Source organism: Haliotis rubra, unplaced genomic scaffold, assembly GCF_003918875.1.
Source record: "Haliotis rubra isolate DU_JTF1 unplaced genomic scaffold, ASM391887v1 Scf455, whole genome shotgun sequence".
Taxonomy (NCBI): domain Eukaryota; kingdom Metazoa; phylum Mollusca; class Gastropoda; order Lepetellida; family Haliotidae; genus Haliotis; species Haliotis rubra.
The window spans coordinates 527,307-547,554 of NW_025767141.1; the positions used below are offsets into that span (position 1 = coordinate 527,307).

General features: G+C 40.1%; 2 protein-coding genes across 2 annotated transcripts; both read left to right on the top strand.

Annotated features, from left to right (window-relative positions):
* Positions 1-1,944: 1,944 nt before the first annotated feature.
* On the top strand, positions 1,945-2,706 carry LOC124290027 (lengsin-like). Its single transcript, XM_046726709.1, has one exon. It carries the CDS (start codon positions 1,945-1,947, stop codon positions 2,704-2,706), a length of 762 nt encoding a protein of 253 aa, XP_046582665.1.
* An 11,105-nt stretch (positions 2,707-13,811) lies between these two features.
* Positions 13,812-16,732, top strand: LOC124290028 (lengsin-like). The gene is made up of 4 exons (XM_046726711.1): positions 13,812-13,944; positions 15,306-15,917; positions 16,036-16,355; positions 16,640-16,732. The coding sequence occupies exons 1-4, from the start codon at positions 13,812-13,814 to the stop codon at positions 16,730-16,732; spliced, it is 1,158 nt and encodes a 385-aa protein (XP_046582667.1).
* Positions 16,733-20,248: the final 3,516 nt, after the last annotated feature.

Sequence of the window (20,248 nt, forward strand, 5' to 3'; positions counted from 1 at the left end):
TGTATCTGCTAATATGTATTGTGAAGAATGGGTGGTTGGTACCAAATGTTCCAAATCGCCACATTGTGTCTGTTAGAGATGGGTATAATACGTGCATGTAGTTAACAAGTATCCACAAAATTACGTGGGTGTTTAAGTAGTAAACGTTATGCTTAACACACAGTTACATTCCAAACATAGCGATATCGTAATATCGATGTAGCAAGCACGACAAATATTGCCAAGAAGATGAATAGTACGTGTACTCAGTATGTGGAGATTTAAGAACCAGATCGCATTGGCCACTCAAGATACACCCACGAATATTTGCTAAAAGGTGAGGATCCTCCGTTTTGCATCCCTTGTGATGAGAGAATTACGGTCAAGCATGTCCTGCTTGACTGCATTGATTTTTCCATCACAAGGGATAAATATTTCAATGTTAAAACTGTGAAGGATCTTTTTAGTAAAATTAATTATCATTTAATCATTGAGTTTTTAAAAGAAACAGAATTGATTGATAAATTTTGATTCATATGTTTTGTGAATAGATAAATGATATTTTATAATCGGTAGAATAAATCAGCAGCTAAGATAGTTAAATTATTGTCCTGAGAGAGGGTACGTAAGTCCCAAAACTTCCCAAGTCAATTTAGTTCTACACACCTTTTTAATCGTAGAATATTTGTTATTTTATTATGGCTACATATCAGTACAATCGCCAGTGGCTGAAGGGACGATATAAATCCAGCTAGGGTCCATGCAGGTAGCCAAAGTACTGTAAGTCCCCATGGTCCCTAGAGTGGTGATCTACCTTCAGTTGTTGGCGATCCTAGCCTTATTCTATATTGTATTGTCCTAATTTGAAATCCTATTTTAGAGATATACGCTAGTTGTATTTCCTATTACTATTACTATTACTATATATATTACTGTCCTTCGTCGGCAGAGTTTTTAAATTTGCGCATTTGTCATGAATTTATAACTGTCTTAAATCACGATATGGCTGAAATACTGCCGCTGTGACTATAAACTTTAACTCACTCACTCACTCACTCACTCACTCACTCACTAAGAACCAGATACTTAACCTTTCTTACGAGTACATACAAAGAAACTATGTACAGTTAATGAACAGCATCATTTTCAACCTTCTTCACAGACATGCATTTTTTTGTCAGTATAATATTTGAAAGAATATTAAAAATACTAATAAAACGGCGAGAGTGACTGCATTCACGAAATAAAACTTTTTAAAAGAAGTCATATTTTCTTTATCTGCTACTCACCTACTTATAAAACGCCATTCAAACAGTTCGTGACTCGGCTGTCTCTAAATATATTGTAAACATTATTCCGAAGTGAGATTGTAGCATCTTCCATGCACAGCAAACAGGTTGGGGTAGAGATGAAGCCCTTGGCCGAGGCCTGTACAAACAAGATGGTTGATGTAGTGTTCTGTTATGGTGTGTTGCCATAGTGTATTATTCTTCTGAAGAGGAGGTGGTAAGTTGATGGGATGCAGTAACCAAGGTTACTGTTAACGGGGTCACTATAAAGTACTGATTCTTTACAATACCTGTTTCAGATGTGCTCATGCTTGGAGAATGGCTTGGAAAGGTGCAAACAAAACTGATCGATAGAAACAACATATGCATAATTGGTATCCCTGACCTTTCAACTTTGAACGCCGTCACGTGGGATGGTGATGAGAAGTTCAAGGTTGCTGAGGTCATCTGTGAAGGCTACTGGTTAAAGGACAGAACGCCGTTTAATGTTTGTCCTCGGTATGTGGCCAAGAAGCAACTTCAACGTTTGTCGGACCACGGATACAAAATGCTGTCAGGTTTTGAAATGGAATATATGTTGTATGATGTTAACAACAGTCCCATGTCAGGCCTCAACCATATGAGTCACAGACTTCACTCAAAACACAGCCGCTTTCTCTTTGCTCTTGAAAATGGAATGCATCATGCTGACGTGGATATTGAAAATTTCCACTGTGAATGGAATGCTGGTCTCTTTGAGGCTGTCATCAACGCCTCCTTTGGCATCAAAGCTGCAGATTCGGCATTTAAATTTCGAAACTGCATTCACGAAATTGCCGATAAGGAGGACTATCGAGTAGACATGACGTCCAAGCAGCCAACAGGGGAAGTTGGAATGCATTTAAACCATTCTATTTGGTCTGTCAGAAAAGGTGAGAATGTTTTTAGTGATCCGAACTGCCCAAATGGATTGTCAGATTTTGGAAGATGCTGGCTTGCTGGACTGATGGAACATGCAAGAGCATTAACCGCCTTTTGGTGCCCTACAGAGAACTGTTACAAACGGCTACATCTTCCTAGGAAACCAGGGACAATTGACTGGGACTTTGACAACCGTCTGTCTTCTGTGAAAGTCAAGGTAGATAATGAAAACCGCGGGGTCTACCTGGAGAACCGCATCCCAAGTGGCATGACCAATCCTTACCTGACACTAGCAGCCACTATAGCTGCTGGCTTGGACGGCGTCCTCAAAGGACTAGAGTGTCCTCCTCCTCGTCCTGAACTAACATCTGACAATCTACCCTCAGCTACAGCTCTACCGTCCTCTCTGTCAGAGGCACTGCATGCTCTAGAAGCAGATAATGATATGGTAAACATCTTGGGAAAGGATCTTGTCGATTGGTTTGTTCTCCTAAAATCTCAGGAAGTCAATATGAGAAAGGAACCAAGTAATGGCTGACAAGTGGCATTGACGTACAGTGCATCTTTCCTGTGGGGCGCACATCTCGCCAAGTTCCAAAGGTTCTGACTGTATATATTATAAAATATTATTCAGAACCAACCTCTTCCGTTGTAATATTTCTGGAGATTATCAAGCACTCTGTTCACGCATCTTTATATACAAGTGAGAAAGTATGGATTTACGCTGTTTCCAGCAATACTCCAGCAATATCATGGCTGTCGACACCAGGAATGGCACATATATGAAGACATCAGCACTAAACAGTATGTTAGGCTGTGATATGAACTCATTTGGAACGAAAGTAAACATGGTCAACATCAATGCATTGAGTTTCCCGCATCCAAAAGACTACGGTCAAATTATATTTAGCAACAGAGGTGCGATGTTCTTTGACTCGGGTGTTGATGGGTCGGGATGTTTCACCTATGTAGCATTGTCCACAATCACAGTCTATTTTGTAAATAACACATTTCGGGTTGTTGTTGTTGACGGTGGGTTGTTTTCTTCCGTTGGCATGGAGGAGGTTGTTGAGGCTGGAGGACGCTGAGAAGGTAGTGTCTATTCCTGCCTGTTGTTTCAGGAGTCGGCTGATTTGGTGTGATGGTTTTACCAATGTAGGGAATGGATATCTTGATGGGGGCTGATTCTAGTTTAGACCTTTTGGCAGGAGGTGAAAGCGTTGCTTCGATGGTTCTATTGACTATTTCAGGTGGGTAGTGGTTGCGTTCCACAAAGACTTTCCTCAGGTGTTCAATTTCTTCCTGTAGGTTTGTTGAGCAGATGTTTTTGGCTCTTCTGGTCAATGTAGAGATGACGCCGGTCTTGACTTTAGGTGGGTGGTTGGAGTTGTAGTGGATGTATTGATCCGTATGAGTTGGTTTTCTGTACACGGAGGTCTGGAGTTGGTTGCAGGAGGTGCGGGACACAAGGACATCAAGGAAAGGTAGTTGGTTGTTCTGCTCTGTTTCAATGGTGAATTTGATGCGGGGATGTTGGCTGTTGAGATGGGCGAGGAGCTGCTTTGGATCTTGCTGAGGTTGGAGGACGACGAAGGTGCCATGCCAACGGAAGAAAACAACCCACCGTCAACAACAACAACCCGAAATGTGTTATTTACAAAACAGACTGTGATTGTGGACAATGCTACATAGGTGAAACATCCCGACCCATCAACACCCGAGTCAAAGAACATCGCACCTCTGTTGCTAATTCCGACACCAAATCAGCTATCTCTGACCACATCAAAGCCAACCCCAATCATCAAATAGAGTGGTCCGACATTACCATTCTCGCCAACAACCAAACGGACTTCACTAAACGCAAGCTCACAGAAGCCATTCACATCAAACGCCACAAGCCTACCATCAACCGTGACCAAGGATACTTCATTCCATCTGCTTATGATCCACTCCTCCACCAAGCCCAGTCTATTGTATAAACATCGCATCCATTGTATAAACATCTCATTGTAACTACATCTCTGGCTTCCTCTCACTATCCTTTATGTACTTACTGGCTTCATCAGCTTACTGCTTAGCCAATCATGGCAATTATGTTGTTTCCTTTGTCTATTATGTTGTTTCATTGTTATATACAGTATATATATGCAGCTCCTACACTTCATGTATCACTCTTGCTTGACAACGGTACAAGAATCTGTATCGAAACGTCGCACTCACGAAAATAAAGAAGTTGTTATCCATAAAACTTGTTATATATTGTCAAATTATATACTTTCCCAAAAAGGAAACGCCGACGTTCCTAATCATTAACGAGTAGCTGCAGTTCGAGCAAGAAGACCCTAGTTTGGCCCTGTGCTGCGACGACTAAAACGACGTCAACGGGTCCAGAGGTGCAATAACATTCAATCCTGAAATCTACACAATTGGCGACGTGTATGGTTCAGTGAGAAACGCGCTTTCTGCTTCAGTGCCGTGACGGAATAGTACGTGTGTCCAACGTTGCGCGCCTTCAGAGCAATTTAACTGCTATTCGGTACAGAATCTTTCACATGGTTCCGATCACTGACCGCCAGGGGGAGTTGCTCCAGCAAGATAATGTCAGGCCTCACACAGCACATGCCACTTATCTCTCTTCAGAATGAGAACATTACATTGCTTCCATAGCCTTCCAAATCGCCCGAACTCAAACCCAATCGAGCATTTGTGGGATGATCTCGACCGAAGCGTACGCGTACGTGAACGTCAACCGGCGCCCCAGACATGAGATTCCACACGGTCGAATTCAAAGGCTTATTCCGTCCATGCCGAGACAGTGCAGAGCAGTTTTAGGGGCTTATGGTGGCCACAACAGATATTGAAGACAACGCCCAATCGGGAACGGAAGCCTTCACCTATTGAACTTGTTATAGGCTATACATATTAACAGACACTTGATATTTCATACTGTGAAATTCGGCTGCCACTGATCCATGACCCAGAGTTACATGTGTTATCTCACTTTCAAGTTAGCAGATTATATGTGTGAAAATACACCTATGCGTTTCTTTTTGGGGAGAGTATACTATTCATTTGTTACCTTTCCTTCAGAAATCATTGAGACTGTGCAAAGTAAGAAGAAGACTGTACTCTGAGATAGTGAAAGAAATTAAACGACTCCAAAGACGTTCGCTCATATGTGGATCTGCAGACGAATAGCGCCCACAGTATCAACTTGATAGTAATGGTCTTAATATTGCTTTGACACGTTTAACCAAACCAGAAACAAACTCAACTTACTTAGACTTACTGAATTTGACATTTTCAGACAAGGAAACTAATGTTTACAAACTTTATGGACAACTTTCGATACAGATTCTTGTACCGTTGTCAAGCACTCACACTCACGACGTTGTCGCACTCACGAAATAATGAAATTGTGATCCATAAAGTTTGTCAATAGTGGACTTCACAACCTGTTCAATATCACTCGAAAGAGGTTATGGGAAGTGATGATTGAAATTGAAGTAACATTCTGAGACAAAAAACAATTTCCCCAAATGTCCAACAATATATAAAACAAGAGGAATTCGAGTATTATGTGTTATTTTCATTATAACAATCGGAATGACAATTATTTTTCTCGTTCTTGTGAGAATTTATCATGGATCACGGCAGACTCAGACCCTTTGCTATTTCTAAGGTAGTATCTGGCATTTGTGATCAACAACGTCACCCGTCTCGGTAGTGGTTAATTGCCAACATTGAGGTGTCTGTGCATTGTTCTCATCATGAACACAAACACATATCATACGAATCGCAAATCCCTTCTACTTAAGAAATACACTTCGCTCTACCACCATGTAAAGTGTAATAAAACACACTTTTGCCCTGAACTAAACTGAGGGGCAAAAGAAACGTCCCCAAAGTAAAATTGTAAAAAACATTTCTTCTGTTTTCGTTATGACGGAAATTTATTTAGGAACACATCTCCCGAACGCATCCCCACGTCTCACAGAAAGGAAATCCACGTGGAGTTTTTTGTAAGCATGAAAATTGCTTTTATTCACGTTTTTTGCATGCTTCTGTGGAAACATACCCGTATGAAAGTACAGTATAAAAATTATGCTCGACTGTTCGAATTCATCACTTCAATACGTTGGACACAAAGAACATGCCTCTGACTCACGGCAGAACAGAGAGAACGAGCTATTGGGATGTGCTGCAGCTGCGTGCTTCTCACAGTCACGTTGCAAGAATCATGGGTTGCAGCAAGAAAACCATCACCAGACTGATGACACGCTTCAGAACAAAGCAGGTCGGACTGCAGACAGGCCTAGGACAGGGGAGACCACCCGTAACCACCCCTCAGGAAGACCGCCATTTACGGGTGCTTCAATTTGCGCAACAGATTCCTGACTGTGACAGACGTCATCAGCAACAACCAGCCTTACCCATCCAGTCAGTAGAAGGACCATATCCAGACGACTCCGCCGATTCGGTATCAGAGCCTACAGACCATTCCGGGCGTGACGTTAACGCGTGAACATCGACGTCGTCGATTGGCTTGGGCACGTAGAGTTCGGCAGTGGCAGCCGCGGAACTGGCGCCAGGTACTCTTCAGTGACGAGCCGCTTCCAGTTGAACAAAGCTGATGGTCGGGTACGAGTCTACAGACGTCGGAACGAACGTACAGCACGTTGTTTGCGTTCAGGAAGTTGAGACGTTTGGCGGCGGTAGTGTGATGGTGTGGGGGGGATTTGTGGCGAGAGGAAGACTGACTTGTTGGTGATAGAGGGAAACCTGAATGCCCGTCGATACATTGATGTTGTTTTACGACCTGTCGTGTTACCCTTCCTCCAGCAGAATCGAGGCGTGTTGTTTCAGCAGGATAACGCTACTCCCCACACCGCACGTGTTGTTACCCGGAACTTCCTGAACAACAACAACGTAAACGTCATTCCTTGGCCGCAAGATCCCCGATTTATCACCTATTGAGCACCTATGGGATCATCTCGGCCGTCAGGTTAAGCAACGTCAACATCCCCACAGACAAGAAACGCTTTGGCTCAAGCTCTACAGGAAGAATGGCGTCGCATCCCATCACGTGATCAGACGTCTTGTGCACTCTGCACGACGTCGTGTGGCAGCATGTATCGCTGCAAGAGGTGGACACACTCGCTACTGAGGAGTTGACACTCAAAGACACTCTGTCAGTACTGATGTGCATGTGTTGTCAAGATCGAAAACCGGACATTTGAACCTCCTGTGAAAAACGTCACAAAACTCTACTTACAGCAAATTGTTTCAATTGTTCTGTAATGACAGTCTGCATAATATGTTCAAAAATTATATCAAACATTTCAACATTGAATTGCACGTGTTTGTATCATTTTATGATACAAAAATGATCGGGGGCGTTTCTTTTGCCCCTCAGTTTATTATAGTTAAAGCACGAGGACGCTTGCGTCCGAGTGCTTTAACGTTATAATAGTTCAGGGCGAAAGTGTGTTTTATTACACTATACATGGTGGTAGGGCGAAGTGTATTTCTTTTCTAAGATGCCAAATTTTAATACTTTCTAAAGATAATTACGATTAATTTAAGGCAGAAAACAAACGACGGTGTCGGTGACCTAAATTAAGAATCCTCGCACAGGGCTAACTGGCGCGCTGTTCTATTGATGTGTCTGCCCCCTACGTTAAGACGAACGTTACCAGAAAAAAACAAATGATAACAGTTTGATGACGGTTTACGTTCGGATTAAATATCTTCTCTTCAGTGACGAGAGCCGCTTCCAGTTGAACAAAGCTGATGGTCGGGTACGAGTCTACAGACGTCGGAACGAACGCACAGCACGTTGTTGCGTTCAGGAAGTTGAGACGTTTGGCGGCGGTAGTGTGATGGTGTGGGGGGGGATTTGTGGCGAGAGGAAGACTGACTTGTTGGTGATAGAGGGAAACCTGAATGCCCGTCGATACATTGATGTTGTTTTACGACCTGTCGTGTTACCCTTCCTCCAGCAGAATCGAGGCGTGTTGTTTCAGCAGGATAACGCTACTCCCCACACTGCTGTTGTTACCCGGAACTTCCTGAACAACAACAACGTAAACGTCATTCCTTGGCCAGCAAGATCCCCCGATTTATCACCTATTGAGCACCTATGGGATCATCTCGGCCGTCAGGTTAAGCAACGTCAACATCCCCCACAGACAAGAAACGCTTTGGCTCAAGCTCTACAGGAAGAATGGCGTCGCATCCCACATCACGTGATCAGACGTCTTGTGCACTCTGCACGACGTCGTGTGGCAGCATGTATCGCTGCAAGAGGTGGACACACTCGCTACTGAGGAGTTGGACACTCAAAGACACTCTGTCAGTACTGATGTGCATGTGTTGTCATGATCGAAAACCGGACATTTGAACCTCCTGTGAAAAACGTCACAAAACTCTACTTACAGCAAATTGTTTCAATTGTTCTGTAATGACAGTCTGCATAATATGTTCAAAAATTATATCAAACATTTCAACATTGAATTGCACGTGTTTGTATCATTTTATGATACAAAAATGATCGGGGACGTTTCTTTTGCCCCTCAGTTTATACATTACGAACGTTACCGTGTCGCTGAAAACTTGTGAGTCGAAATGACACATTTTAACCGTCGTAAAACATAAACGTAATGTTTCCACCAGTGATGTTAGCTGCGTGAAGCAACAGCAAACCCAGAAACTGGATGCAACGGTGTAGTTTACTGTAGGAAGCCGTACGAGGCGATGACAACTGACATGCATCGTGACGTCGCTTACATTGTGACGTAATGTAAAATGGTTCGATTACGAGGGGGCACACTAGAATGGCGCAGTGACGGGAAAACGTCATTCAATTGTTACGTCATCAAAAAACTATACCTTTATTGTCTGATAATGTATTTTTTTTTCGATTGTTCTAACCGCTAGGCATCTTAGAAAATCAATTAACCCCCTGGATGCCACAGGGACATATATGTCCTTCCCCTTCAACCCTCAATTTGAAGTCGAATAAAACTCAAAGTATCCCACGCACACAAATACACTTCACAGTTTCGAATTCTGCGGGAAATGTCCTGTTTCTTGATACCATCCACCATTATTTTAGACAAAGCTCAAGTGCTGAAAATGACCTTTCAAAATAGGCTTCATCGAAAATGGCGACATTTTTGACACAGTATGAAATCGCGATTCACAGCGTTATTTGCTGTATGTTTTGAAATGTGAAAATCGGATAATTACTGTGAGTATTGAATTTCAAAAATAACATATTTATGATCACTGATATCAGTTTTACATGATTTCGCTAATTATAATTCTGAAACGTTGCCGATGAATCTAGAATCGGTTGGGATGTTTTCGAAAATGCACTTACACGAACACCGTAGAGCGCTTTCCGCCATATTGGATAGTGTTTACAAAATCACGTTTCGCGAAGGCCGGTATTGAGACGCCTATTACATCACGTATATTTGATATTCAGCTTCGAAAAATGCATCACTGAATTCCCCATACATTTTAGAATCAATCTGAAACTGGTCTGTGTCACCAATACCAACTGTCCAGATAAAATGAGACGAAACATATTTGGGAGTGAAAACGAACGCTGTGCTCGAAAGACTGCGCTGGTTCGAAATGTAAACAAAGACAAATTCCGATTTTACACTGCGTAGCATTTTCTGAAATTTTTCAACATTCATCCGTCTATTCATTGCTTGCAATGGCTCAATACCTTTAGAATATACATGGAAAGAGTATCGTAGCAAGAAATAGGAAATTATAAATAGATACAATGCAATGATTTGATAATTCATAAGAAATTGTCAAAGTTTCCGTGCAGCGTGACGCCATGACTGACGCAGAACGACAACGGTAATTATCTGCATTTCTGTCCTTTTCTCTTACGTGTAGTGAAAACGATAAAAACATATAACAATACACAGATAGTCAGAATCATTCTGATTACTTACATCTCATATTTATGTACAAACGATCCCTGAATCAGTGGAAGGGTCCTCGCAAAATCCTGTGTACCCTTGTCAGCAAAGCCGCCATTTTGTAAGAAATCGGTCAGCGGTAGTGATGTCATACGTCAACATTGTTCTACATATTAGGCAATTTCTTTGAGGTGAAGGTCGGTTGAACAAGAGTAAACACAATCGCCATATCCTTCCGATTACACTGTCAGTATTATGATGTATATTTTGCGGATAGTTCGGATACTTTTTCATGAAACTGACTTCAGTATCTACATTTAGCCTTGTTCAATATCATATCATACGTGCATATAGGGTTTACGGTGTTTTATTCTTTGAAAGTTTTTGATTGTTTGAATCATATTTACATAAGAAATTGACATATTTATTGCAATACACCATACTCTAAATCTTTACACAAGTGTTAGAAGATCAAATGTAGCCATAACTGCAACTACTTTAGTTCTTATGATGTACAATATTCAATTTATTTGGACTAATATTGCAATTTCATATGGACAGGTTAATGAACAGTGATATAATTCAACCTTATATGCAAAACTGATAATATTAATGACAATGATTTATATATGGTATGAAATGTACATGCACACATATTTAAAGGAATTGTCTTGTTCATTGCATAATTTTGTGTCGTTTTATAGACAAAGAATGATGCATATATTAGATCGGCAAGGTGCGCGTTTGTTGAAAACGTTTTATGATTCTCTATCATTGTTTTCGATAATATATTCAATTCATATTCGATTAAATAATATTGTGATGACAGGATATCAAACTCTAACTACTTATAGGAAAATTGTTGAAAAATATATATACCATCTCATGTGTTAATTCGGACAAATCTTATATCCATATTCTAATATATAGTTCCATATATAAAAGCTATCTTTTGCATCTTTCATTGCATACGTATGAAGAGAAATAGCTTCATAATCATAAACAAACAAAATATTCTTATCCCAAACAAAATATTCGGGTGTTGTGAAATATTATTTTTATTTACGTTTAATTGATGCCAAACAGGTGCGCGTGTTGTTCACAATAAGATACACTGTCAAACCGTGTAATTGTTGATATATTCAGGACACTATTTAAATGGAAAAATCAGTCATTTTATGTTTTGTCTAAAGAGTGTTAAATTCTGACATAGAAGTCTAGACCTTTTATACAATTAATGGAAATTAAGTGAGATATATACTAATCAGCATACCAATGTCGTCTTTTTCCGACGTCGCAAAATGCATAAAACAAGCGATGACGTCAACTAAAATGTTGTATTATTTTCAGCAATTTCGTTACATTTGAAGATATGGCTAGTACTCTGGTAATAACGATGCAAAATTAGTCAAATTACATCTACACAAACGGGAGAATATGGGAATCTAAGAACTAACTTATATATCGGATAGGGCCATTCAAATCGCTATTACGTGCTTTCACATGTAATACGTTGTCATCTTTTCTTATAAATTGTGAAACTACCAAAGCGCATCCGTTCACATTGGGGAATTTTGAATTGGAATAGTGTTGTTCATCATGAATATAAAATAACGAAAATATAGCGTCCGTATCCACGACAAATTCTCTCCAAGTGATCTGGGTTACATTGACCTAGTGTTACGCATAACGGAGTTATGCCCCCTTATCATTATACGTGTATGACCTCTCTGTCGTCGTTTGACGTCATAGAAGAAAATACATTTTTGACATTTATTGCGAGTCATTTTTAATCTTGAGCGTATAACGTTATGCACAAGCACATAAACCCAATTCATATACACTTATGTCGTTCAGATCTCAGGCTGTATTTTCTTCGCTCACACTTTCCGTAAAGATGCCCCATTAAAAAATTCGTAGCACAGTGCTTTTATCGGTGCGCGATAAAAAGCGGAGAAATTTACTGTTTTTTAACGCATAACAAAAATTTGGACAACATTTAGCAATGTCTATTTCTCAAACCGCCAAGGTAGTTGCACTTATATTTATACCAACGGATAGGAAATTTAATATTCCACATTTCTGTGTAATTTTATAGCCTTACGTAGATCCAGGACCACGCGAGAGCAATTCTCGCACAACGTTCACTTTTCAAAGCGTATGAAAATGTGCGCCTGAAAAAAAACTCGGCAGCCAGGGGGTTAAAGCAGGCTATTTCACTATTGGAGTGGATGTATATGTCCCCGATCTTCTCCAATGCTACAAATGTCAACAGTTCGGCCATGGTTCCAACTCTTGTCGCAACTTTGAGATTTGTCACCATTGTGGTGACAGCCAAGAGGCCACTCGCTGTAAGAAAGATTTCGAGTGCAGGAACTGATGGCACACATCCTGTATAATCCAAATCTTGATTAGGGGCAAAAGGAATCCAAAATAATAAAACTGAAATGCAAAAAAACACGTCTTACCTAGAGGCAAAGAAACTATATACATCTCAGACCATCACAACTCCAAACACTATATCCCTCTCTCAACCATCAGCATCCATATCGTGTCAAAGGGACGTGATATAGGCCTAGTCAAACAACATTTTAATACAATGTTAAATATTTTTAATGCGATACAATTAGTAGTCTGCTTATTTGATGAGAGGTCTTGCCAATGTAGGGTAGGGTAATTCTGATGGTGACAGGTCAGTTTGGGTTTGAACTGGTGGGGTTCCGAGATGGTCTTGCAAATCCTCCGTCAGCGCATCTCCAGCCTGGATCAACCTAGAATCCATACTATGTTAATGTGCTGTTTGTCAAAATATACTATGTACATATTCTTCTCATCACTTGGTTGTAGTCACTTTTAGCTTGATAACGATGTAAGAATCTACATCGAAACGTCGCTCTGTGCAATAAACAAGAAGTTGTCATCCATAAAGTCGTATGTTTCATTTTGACTAACCAACAACTAGATTACTAATCAAGCAATTATTGTCCAAATATATTCTATTACCTTATACTTTTACATCCTCTATCCATTTATGTTACATCATTGTTAGAACCGGCAGAATCATTCTCAGCGACCGGACAAGCGACTCTGGGAGATTATTAAATGCTTGGTCCCTGTTTTTGTGTCCCAAACACACGACGCTTATCGGCTTAGGGACTTTGACGCTCTAGTCACGGCTGGCTAAACCACAACGATTAACAAAGGAAATGAACACGAACTGTAACAACTGCAGCATTTATGATCGGCTGTTAATTAACCTTTTTCTTTCCTTGGTTATCCAACCTTATCACACTTGCATAATATCCAACTTGCATGATCAAACTTGTATAGTATGACCAGCATGGGGCCTAAGGTATAAACACAGGGGTAACTCGCCACTTAGTTATTCCTGCTTTGCCTGAGATGCTCTCTGTTTGGTTTTGAAGGTAAGACACTTTTATTGTTACCTTGTCATTTCGTTAAAATTTGCTTAAAACCCGCCTAACTGTGCTGCTCTATTTGAACAATGAAATCATCTTACTTTAATTTAAAATGCTATTCGAATTTACCGTCCAGTCGCTGTACGTTTATTATCAAATTTGCATAATATTCAAGGTACTTTCAATCAAGATTTCGTTTTCATTGAGATGTGATTGTTTATATACACACACAATTACGATAACTTGTATTTTTAGGTTGACACAGTGTCAACAGCAACATGGCGAAGACGACAGCTTCGTACGACTACGTGCGGTTCACATTTCCCGATATCCACGGGCGGTCGAGAGGTAGAGTTGTCCCTCGTCGTCATGTGCAGCGTTGTCTGAAGACTGGTGTTACTATTGGAGTTGGTGAGTGCACAGACATTTTTCCTCAATTTTCCCGTCGCTGTATTAGAAATATAGCTTGATGAGGTGTTCTTGTTGCTAACGCCGCATTCGTCAATAGTCAAGCTATATGACTGTGATATGTAAACAATTCAATCTGGACCAGGCAATCCCGTGATTGATATTATTGACATCGATCTACGCATTTCGGATACAAACCAACTCGGCAAACCGTCTGTCGCATCTTACGAGTGAGTGAATATAGTTTTACGCCGCTTTTAGCAATATTCCGCAATATCACGGCGGGGGACACCAGAATTTGGCTTCACACATTGTACCCATGTGTGGAATCGAACCCAGGTCTTCAGCGTGACGAGCGAACGCTTTACCCACTAGGCGACCCCAACATTCCCACATCTTACGACAAGAATGGGTTACTGGAGGCCTGTTCTAATCAGGATCTTCATGGGCGTTTAGTAAATTGAGAAGTTCATATGTCAAATCACTTTCGGATATTTAACTTAAAATACAGACAATACCGATGTAAATAGAAACGATAAAACCCTCTTTACTGTCGTAAGATAGCTCTGCTAACTTGTATTGTCACGAATGGTTGGTTGGTACCAAATGTTCACAATCGCCACATACCAGTTCCCTGTTAGAGATGGGTGTCCAGTCTATATGTTTACGTGAGTGTTACATAAGTTCAAATGAGGAAAACGTTAGCCTTAATACACAGTTACATAGACATTCCAAACACAGTTAGATAGACATTCCAAACACAGTTACATAGACATTCCAAACACAGAGATATTGTTACATCAGTGCAGCAACACTGCAACTATTACCACGTAGATGAATAGCATGTGTATTCAGTACATGGAGATTGAAGAACCAGATACCGACCTAACTTTTATTACACACAAATAAAATATCTACAGCCAATGAACAGCAAAATTGGCCACCTTCTTCTCAAACGTGCAAGTTTTCTTGTTAGTAAAATATTTAAAGGAATATTTAAAATATCAATAAAACGGTGAGAGTGATTACACTCACAAAATGAAAGAAGTTGGTATACATGAAATTTATCTGCTACTCACCAACTTACAAAACGCCAATCAAACAGTTCGTGAAATGTATTGTAAATATTATTCCGAAGTGCGACTGTAGCATCTTCCATGCACAGCAAACAGGTTGGGGTAGGGATGAAGCCCTTGGCCGAGGCCTGTACAAACAAGATGGTTGATGTAGTGTTCTGTTATGGTGTGTTGCCATAGTGTATTATTCTACTGAGGTGAAGGTGATAGGTTGATGGGATGCAGTAACCAAGGTTACTGTTAACGGGGTCACTATAAAGTACTGATTCTTTACAATACCTGTTTCAGATGCGCTCATGCTTGGAGAATGGCTTGGAAAGGTGCATACAAACCTGATCGATAGAAACAACATATGCATAATTGGTATCCCTGACCTTTCAACTTTGAACGCCGTCACGTGGGATGGTGATGAGAAGTTCAAGGTTGCTGAGGTCATCTGTGAAGGCTACTGGTTAAAGGACAGAACGCCGTTTAATGTTTGTCCTCGGTATGTGGCCAAGAAGCAACTTCAACGTTTGTCGGACCACGGATACAAAATGCTGTCAGGTTTTGAAATGGAATATATGTTGTATGATGTACACAACAGTCCCGTGTCAGGCCTCAACCATATGAGTCACAGACTTCACTCAAAACACAGCCGCTTTCTCTTTGCTCTTGAAAATGGAATGCATCATGCTGACGTGGATATTGAAAACTTCCACTGTGAATGGAATGCTGGTCTCTTTGAGGCTGTCATCAAAGCCTCCTTTGGCATCAAAGCTGCAGATTCGGCATTTAAATTTCGAAATTGCATTCACGAAATTGCCGATAAGGAGGACTATCGAGTGGACATGACGTCCAAGCAGCCAACAGGGGAAGTTGGAATGCATTTAAACCATTCTGTTTGGTCTGTCCAAAAAGGTGAGAATGTTTTTAGTGATCCGAACTTGCCCAAATGGATTGTCAGATTTTGGAAGATGCTGGCTTGCTGGACTGATGAAACATGCAAGAGCATTAACCGCCTTTTGGTGCCCTACAGAGAACTGTTACAAACGGCTACATCTTCCTAGGAAACCAGGGACAATTGACTGGGACTTTGACAACCGTCTGTCTTCTGTGAAAGTCAAGGTAGATAATGAAAACCGCGGGGTCTACCTGGAGAACCGCATCCCAAGTGGCATGACCAATCCTTACCTGACACTAGCAGCCACTATAGCTGCTGGCTTGGACGGCGTCCTCAAAGGACTAGATTGTCCTCCTCCTCGTCCTGAACTAACATCTGACAATCTACCCTCAGCTACAGCTCTACCGTCCTCTCTGTCAGAGGCACTGCATGCTCTAGAAGCAGATAATGATATGGTAAACATCTTGGGAAAGGATCTTGTCGATTGGTTTGTTCTCCTAAAATCTCAGGAAGTCAATATGAGAAAGGAATCAAGTAATGGCTGACAAGTGGCATTGACGTACAATGCATCTTTCCTGTGTTGCACACATCACGCCAAGTTCCAAAGCTTCTGACTGTATATAATAAAACATTATTTAGAACCAACATCTCCGTTGTAATATTTGTGTAGATTGTCAAGCAAGTCTGTTCATGCATCTTTATATACAAGTGAGTAAGTATGGATTTACGCTGTTTTCAGCAATACTCCATCAATATCATGGTTGGCGACAACAGGAACGGCACATATATGAAAGACATCAGCACAAAGACAGTGCGTTACGCTGTGATATGAATTCATTTGGTTCGACAATAAAAACGCCAACGTCTATGCCAAATTATACTATTCATTTGTTACCCCTCAATCAGAAATCACAGGGACTGTGCAAAGTAAGAACAAGACTGTACTCTGTGTCAGTGCAAGACATTAAACCAATTGGAGACCAACGACGTATGCTGAGAAGTGGATCTTCAGAAAGCGCCATCAGTATCAACTTCACAGTAATGTTCTTGGTGTTGCTTTGAAACGTTTGGCGAAACCAGAAACAAACTCCACTGACTTAAATGTTACTGAATTTGAAATTTGCAAACAAGGGAACTGATACCTGAATTTGAAGTAAACTTCTGAGACAAGAATCAATTTACCCAAATGTAAATCTTAAAGGAAGCACTAACAAGACGCTTTCATGTAAACGTGTAGCACAACTGACTGACAATACATGATGTTTAGTGTATTACTTTCGTGGGGTCGTAGTTGTGACCGCCATCAGATTACAGATATCAACTTCCAACCGGAAGGTCATATAATCAAAATTTATCAAGGGACAGACAATTTCAAGTCCAAGTGTTCCACCCCCCAGAGTATTACAATCAGGATCAATTGTTGTTTGATTAGAACAATCTCATCAGTGCAAATATTGATCAAAATATTAGGAAAACACAACTAAAAGTTCCGACATATATGCCAAAAATGGTCAAATATTGATATCAAAATATACTGGTCAACAATGTTATAATATTCATTCTTAATATTGTCGAAATACATATTTGGATGACCAAAATGGTCGAATCATGAAACCGAAGGCTTCTGCCGAACATATAGATTAATCTTATTTACACGGACCCAGAACAAAAAAATAAAAGTCTTGAGGAAGCCACGTTTGTTTTTCGACATTTATATCACCTGATTCATACCAGCAGGAAATACAAATAATAATCTTGATTATGAACCTCGTGCATAATATGGCTAGAGAGGGGGATTTTTCTTGGGAGGCAGGGGAAATCAATTTTGTACATTAATATTAAAGTTGCTTAAAAATTATGGAAAGGGAAGGGATGTCATCGATTTTGTACAAATAATACAATTTGTGCGTAAAGTTTAATCACATTGTACATGCTTCTCCATGAAAATTCATCATGTTATGATCAGACCCTTTAGACTTTCCTTGGCAAGTAGTTCCAAAGGTATTTTTACTTCCATAAGTGCATACCAGTTATATTTCAGCAAATATATCCAATTAAGATCGCAATCATTTCAAATCACTGATGGATCCTACAGGCACTGAAAACTATGAATTACCCACTGATTTGTTTTATGTATTTGTAGAATCATACAATATCATTTCTTGCCACTTGCCAACACGACATCGTCTATTGCCGGTTACCTTGTCATGTTGCTACTGCAGGGAATACAATGATAATTGTTTTCTCCCTGTAAATGTCAATACAGCGATATATCACCCTACTGAAGTCTCGAAGATGTTCAGAACAGTAGTAGCAGTGATATGGTTACATTTCTGTCGTTTAAACATCACATCTGAAGAATAGAATACTTGATAGTTAGTGGTAATGCTGTATAGCAAATTGGATGACGAGTTTAGGTTGACCGTAAATCGTTCAGCAACAGAAAATGAAATCGTTCACTATGACCAATTGTCTGGGTTCTTAAATCGTTCACTAACAGTTTGATGGTGATGGTCTTTCGAGGATGAAAGTTAAAAAAAGGCTTAACTATAAGCATTCAAATTTGGCATAAAGACAGTTCGATAATTACTCTAAATGTTGGTGTATTTTGTTTTTCGTTTATACAGTAATGATACCTTAAATTTTGATATGTTTATGATCTTTACGGAAACGTAGCCGAAGCTGGACAATGTTTTATGGGCTCATGGGCTTGTATGATGACGGAAATGGAAAGATATTTGGTGGAATTACGCACATGTGTCTTCTATTTCACAGCATGAATTTTGGGGACAGTGTGGCCTATACAAAGATAGATATTGACATTTTTCCTACCTACAAAATAGAACCTGCTCTCCTCTCGCGTGATAAATCGTTCACTTCCTGCTATGAAATATTTCCTGCCGTTCACCGCTCCTACGGTGTGTAGTTTAAAGCACACACAAATCAAAAGCGGGAATCAACCAAATACGCAAGAGAACGGTTAAACTCCACAAACAATCTCTGTCCAGGTGAAGCTTTATATAGTGTCTGCTATCATTCTGAAAGCTGTTAAGCATCTCAATTTTATATATTTAAATATTTTTTAAAATAAACAGAATTTATTTCCCACGGCAGAAGACAACAATGTCATCGTTGGAGGCTTTCGAGGTGGGAATCTCAGTGGCGACGCACGTTTTTCGTCAAATTGTTCCAACATTAGAGTCAACGATAGAAACAAAAGTGATTTCGGGTCTTTGCGATTTGGTGTTCAACACGTGATTTAGGCAGTCAAGTCTCAAAAGCAGAGTAACCGTGGTTTGATGAGATGATCACGATTAACTAAAACGGATGTAAAATATTCAAATACACTATTACATATTTCAAGGAACTGCCAATCTCTTCGAGCTTTGTCTGCCTTTAACACAAATAGCTAGAATTAATCAAGTGACAAAGTGCTTACAGAGCATTAGCCTGTATTTAGAAAGTTGAGAGTTGAAATTCGAAAAATAACCGTGTACACTCCAATAACTTTATAATTAATTTGCGCCAGGCTTTCAATACAATGGATTGTAATTCTCACTTTCCTTTAGAGAACCGTAATGCTATTAATTTACTCTTGAGTAAACATACCAGTATATTGAAGATGGGTCAGGCGATAACATGAGCATCTGACTAATCCACTGGAGTGTCGGTGACATATATCAGCCCGGTCACACAACCGACCCCCAGGATTCCATTTTATGACTGTTGTGACAAAGACTGGAATATCGTCTGTAAAGACAGCTGTAATAGCCTCTAAGATAACCGCGTTTTCTGAACACATGCGATTTATGGATATTTGTGTCTCACAAAGACTATATTTTATTTTACTTTATTGAAAGGAACAGAAGCGGATACCGTTGTTTTCAAACAGTCCTGATTTTTTTCTGCAACATATATTATATTTGGCATTACACTTTCTCAGTAAAGTACAGCTTCTAGAAGGTTTAGGCGGCTGAGTCAGAATCTTTACTTACTTAGAAAGTGTAATCCCATATATACCTAATTAGCTGCTAATCAATTTCCTTTCATCACCTACTCCCCATATGGGTTGTTCCATTAGCAAAATAGGTATTATCACTTTCTTCCGGGAGTTTATACAGCAGTTTTGAGATGTAGAAGTTTGGGGAGGGACACCTATTTCCTGTTCAGTTCACGAGACAAGAATACTTGGTAATCTTCATCCCTCTGTATACAACAATGCCCAGCTCCAGTGAAGTTTAGCCGCAAATTTGTAGACAAAGTCGTTTTTCTCTTGTTCGTTCACCTGAAGCGATACGACGTTGTATATTCAGCAGCAGGAAACTAGTTTGGTGATAGTGTAACTTTC